Genomic DNA, 5350 nt, shown 5'->3' with positions numbered 1-5350 from the left:
CCACGTCCTCTCTTTCCCTCCCTCGAGTCTTCTCTCAGCCTGGTCCTCCCTGACTGCTTACTGTTATATCCTCTAGTTCTCTGGATTGTTGTTGAGCATTTGCTCTGTTGTGTGGTGTGTTGGGCCTTGGTCTTGTTTTGTGAGCTCCACAGTATTGTATTCTCCACTTTCAAGATACAATTGTTTACTAACTCCATGTTCTCCTCCCTGTCAGTGTAGGCAAGTCTGAGCCTGGAGCCAAAGATGACCGTAGAAAAACAGAGTAATATTAATGAACTCCTGTAGCTTTCCTTCTTCCAGCTTGCTTCATTTGTGTTCTCTCCCTTTAATTTAGGTATGTGGGCAGAGACTATTCTGCTGCTCAGGAATTAATGGAAGATGAGATGAAGGAGTATTACAGTAAGAACTCTAAGGTCACACCAGTCCAGACTGTGCAGATTGGCCAGTTGCTGGCTGTAAATGCTGAGGAGGATGCCTGGTTACGGGCACAGGTCATCTCAACAGAAGGGAACAAAATAAAGGCAAGCATTATGAAGACAAACATTATTTTTCAGATGAAAATGTTGCTTCTAATATTGTGTCCTCTCTAACCATATTTAGTTTTCCCCAGAAGTTGAAAAGATAGCATCTGTAAAAGATTATCTCTGTCAACTTTTAAGTCAGTGGTAGTTATATTATCTTAGGGTTTTAGTTTAAAAAAAAGGAAAAAAATTCTTCTCCATTGTAGTACCATAACCCATGATGTAAGCAGGAAAAAAATCTCTATTCCTATCCCCCAAGGTTATATAATGAATACTGATCAGAGCTCTGTGGGCTTCTTATCAAGGTCAATACTTTGGAGTGAGGGAAACCGTACTGATTAGAGGAGATGGCATTCTTCTCTCCCTTCTTGCACAGCCAGCTGAGGAGAACCCCAGATAAGACTTGAGCCATGCCCCAAGTCTTGCCCTCTTGGTCACCTTGGAAAGGTCAGAGGGCTCGTTCACCAGTCTCTTCCCTCAGAGGCTCTAATACTTCCAGACTTGACCACAGTCGTGGTGATCATCCTCTGCCCCATTGCCTCTTTTTTCCCTCAGCTCAGAGACCGAGAATCAGAACTCACCCACGAAGGCACAGTTTTGTCTAAATTTTGCAAGCAGGGTTAGCACATCTCAGAACCCTTAGCACTGCAGGGGGCGGGAAGTCCAGGTGAACAGGACCCCAGTCAGTGTGGCCCCATCACTGCTTTGTGCTCAGTGAGAAACCTGAGTGGCCTCTAGTCGATAGGAGATAACTGCCCCAGACATTCCTAGCTAAACTGCAGTCTACTTGCTGACCGTTTCCCTGCCCTTAGGAAGAGTCCAATACAACTTAAGCTATTTGAAGGCACAGGGATTGCTTATGAAGAGAAGAACCATACAAACCCCAGTGACATGTTAGCAGTGCATCAGTGTTTATAATAAATGCTACAAATACTCCACAAGGTTATCTCCCAGTCTGAGATCTATAAGGCAAAAATAACTTGGGCCTTCCCCTTCCTTCCTTACCTCTACTTTGGGAGTTTAAGCTCTGGAGTCAGTTAGACCTGAGTTTAAGTCCCAACTCTGCCACTTCTAGCTGTGTGGCCTTGGGAAAGTTATTTAACTTCTCTGATTCCTTACCTGTAAAATCAGACACTATCATTATGCTAGTATCTGCCTGTTAAACTTTTCATTCATTTTTTCCACTGTCCTAGGGCAGCAGACAAGACTGACAAGTCCTTGTTCTCAAGAAGCTTATATGCTAGTAAAAGAAGACAGATAATGAACAATACAATACAATAAATAAACAGGACAGTTTAACAGCAGTGAAGGAAATAACCAGGGTGCTATGATAGAAAATAACTTCGAAGGAAGGGATAAGCAGGGAGATGTGATCTGGTTTATTTGCTTCAAAGATCGTTCCAGTGCCTGTGTGGGGCATGGATTGCAGTAGTGTAGAGAAGGAAAGTAAGACTGGTTAGTTGGCTCTTGCAGTGGCCAGCAACTTGTAACCTGAATTAGGGTAGAAACAGTGGAGACAGAGGTAATGGGGCATATTCAGGATGTATTTGGAGGTAGAACTGACAGGACGCCAATTCATTGGATGTGGAAGAGAAGAAAGGAGAAGATTCAGGACGGCTGCTGGGTTTGGGACTTGAGCAACCTGGTGGATATTGGTGCCATTTATTGAAATTGGGAAATCAGGGAAAAGAATCAAGAATTTTGTAGGACCTGTTAGGTTCGAGAAAAGCTATCAGATTTCACCTGGACAAGCCTGGAGCTCAGGGAGAAGTCAGGACTGGAGATGTAGCAGCATGGTGGGAGGCATCAGCGTGTAGGTGCTACTTGAAGCCATGGGACCGGGTCAGATCTCCTTGAGGAAGCATCACCCATAGAGCAGGGAAGGGGACCCAGAACTAGGCTCTGAAACACTTCAGCATTTAGTTGGTGGGTGTGAGAGGAGCAAAGAAGACTGTCAGAATGGCCAAAGAAGGAGGAAAACCAAGAAGGCAGTGTCACGGAAGCCAGAACAGGAAAGTACCTCATAAAGGAGGAAGCAACCGGCTGTGCCATTGCTTCTGAGAGCTGTGAGCTGGTGTGAGGGATAAATAGAGCAGCTTGGTGTGTTCTACGGTGGTAAGCTCTTAAGGCAGCAGTAGTTGTGGGAGTCCTGGCCTCATCTTGTTCCCCATATCCCATGAACCAGACAGAGATGAATTTTACCCTTTATTAGGAGAAACCCCAGCTACTTGGAAAGTCTTGTTTCTCTTGAATTTTACTGTGCCTGACAGCAAGAACAGATTCCCTCCTTGCTTTCCACAGAGCTTGCTGAGTATGAGAAACAGGAACATGCGGTCACCCCCTCAGGTTGGTGCCAGTTTGGCCTGGCGCAAACCCACATCCCAGGGGTGTTTTCTGGTTATTACTCAGGTGGTGCTGTGAGACCTGCGGCCACTTGAGGGAGCCAGAGAGCCAGGAATGAACTGGGGCCCGGTGCCAGGATTATGAGCCTGCTTGTGCTGATCTCAGGGCCAAAGGACACAGGACAGAGGGTGGTGAGAGTCCAGCTGGACAGTCCATGGGCAGATGTTTTATGAGCCGCAGCTGACATACAAATACATGGTATCGTGATTCAAAAGAAGAAAGAAAAGAAAACAAGCTCCAGACGTTACAGAAACCCTTTGAAGATTTTAGAGCAGTATTCTTTAGTCTCTTAGTGCTAGGAGTACATTCTAAATTGCCCAGGAATCATGATTTCACATACTATGTCCTATTCACAGACACGTTGTCTCCATTTTAGGCCTAGGAAGAGCAGAATCCAAATTGTGGGTGTTGATCGCTATTAAAGGACACAAAAAGCTGCGTGAATCCTGAGGCCTTTGGGAAGGAAAAGCAGGTGCTAATTAGGGGTTGGAGAAGTGGCTGGCTTTAGTGTGGGGACCCTGCCAGGGATCAAGGCCTCGGCGGGCACTGAGTCAAGATATGGACTCTAAGAGATGATCCTTTCCAACGTGGGATATACAGGCCCCACAGACATGGCTGTCAGGTGGTCAGGGAAAGGCGTTAGTCATCTCTCTATTCTTTTCTTCCTTAGATTCTCTGATGGGGAGAATTTTTGTTTTGTATACTTACTGTCAGAATCTCGGTGCTCACAAGCTGTGGATTTTATTTTACTGCAGAAAGTAAAACTCTGTATTACTCAGTATTTCTTTGCCATGCTTTTGCCCTGCGTTTTTGTGATTTGTTCTGTATTTGTAATAACCATCTGCTTTAATTAGAGAAGCGTACTAAGTTTTCAACACTTTCCCTCTGATTCCTAGTTATCATTCTAAACCACAGTTTAATGTCTCTAGATTTTATTTTTCTCCAGAAAGAAAAAGCCATTGGTTATATAGTCCTTCTCAACTGAAGGTTTTATTAATACACTAAAAATAATATCCAGGCTCTCCGTGATCTGTGATGGTGGAGGAAGCGCCATGCAAGCTTCTGTAAACATAGAGCTGCTCTGTCCAGCAGACTTGGGGCCTTTTCCTGAATTGGATGAAGGCCTCACCCAGCTTCACAGCCCCCCAAAAACACAGAATTACCTACCTTTACAGTGTAGAATTCCATGTTATCCAGCCGTGACATCATTGTTGTCATTGACAGAAAGCATCTCGGTCCCTGGAAGCATAACAGCTGAGAGCAAGCCGTCACAAGTGCTGCTCTGGGGATTTAGAATCTGATAAATACCACCAGTGTGATGCCTCCTCTAGAAATAAATAAAGATCTGCCTAAGGAAGCAGATCCTTAGTGGAGTTGTATAAATCAAGAAACAATAAGGTGATGTAGGCATTACGCCAGCAAGGAAAGGGTGGGGACAGTCAGGGCTGGCAGACCAGGTACGTGTGCTGCTGAGAAGCTGACAACGGAAGGCATCGAGTGCAGCACTCTTCCCTCTTCTCCCCTTTGGCAAAGGCGCAGCAGAGGAGTGCGGCCTGGAAGTCAGGAGCCCTGGCACCCCTGAGCATTCCTCTTCCGGGCTAAGTCAGGGGCACCTCCCCTGGCATTTTCCAGGCAGTGGTGCCACTTCACATGCCGATTATGGGGTAAAATGAAGCCAGTTCAGTGCATCAAGTGATTTTTTTTTTAAGAAATGAGGATAAAGAATTTTATTTGAACCTAAACGTTGTTGTTTCTGTTATCATTAGGTATGCTATGTTGACTATGGTTTTAGTGAAAGTGTTGAAAAGAGCAAAGCATACAAATTGAACCCGAAGTTCTGTTCACTGTCATTCCAAGCTGCAAAGTGTAAGCTCGCAGGTAAAAGGAACTTTTTTTAAAGTGCTCTCCACTTTGACAAACGTATGGACACCAAGCGGGGAAAGTTGGGGCCAGTGGGGGCGGGGGAATGAACTGGGAGATTGGGATTGACATATATACACTAATATGTATAAAATAGATAACTAATAAGAACCTGCTGTATTTTTCTTTGTAAGATTTGATCATTATAAAAATGTTATAATGTTTTAATATATTTTTGTTACATTATATATAACATATAGCACATTTAATTTTATTATTAAAAAGCCTGTTGGACATCTGAGAGGGTTTGGTTGCTGTTGCCCTAACTGCCCCTAGTAACAGCTGTTCGAGGCCCTGTTTCGTGGGATACAGGAACAGTGTAAATCATGTTGTTCGACCTGTTGTAAAGTGACTCCCAGCTTCGTTCCCACTGAGATGGACTCCTTGTTAGCAAGGAACACTCCCTCGTGCACCCAAGCACGAGTCCAGCTGTGGGTCATGTGCGGTCTCTGGCACTGTCACGTATCACTGTTCTTTTCTTTCCTCCTCAAGGAAGCGTAGAGAAA

The 5350-nt window shown here is 44.7% G+C and overlaps 1 protein-coding gene across 2 annotated transcripts in view; it reads left to right on the top strand.

Annotated features, from left to right (window-relative positions):
• Positions 1-5350, top strand: part of TDRD7 (tudor domain containing 7) — a 92122-nt gene that overhangs the window by 63073 nt on the left and 23699 nt on the right. For both annotated transcript variants that reach the window (XM_007456384.1, XM_007456385.1), the window contains 2 exons: positions 335-521; positions 4691-4802. In XM_007456384.1, the coding sequence (XP_007456446.1) occupies positions 335-521; positions 4691-4802 (299 nt within the window). The remainder of the gene's footprint in view (positions 1-334; positions 522-4690; positions 4803-5350) is intronic.

The sequence above is a fragment of the Lipotes vexillifer genome, unplaced genomic scaffold, assembly GCF_000442215.2.
Source record: "Lipotes vexillifer unplaced genomic scaffold, Lipotes_vexillifer_v1.1 scaffold630, whole genome shotgun sequence".
Lineage (NCBI taxonomy): Eukaryota > Metazoa > Chordata > Mammalia > Artiodactyla > Lipotidae > Lipotes > Lipotes vexillifer.
Note: the sequence above shows the minus strand (reverse complement) of the source record. Positions and strands in the feature narration are given on the sequence as shown.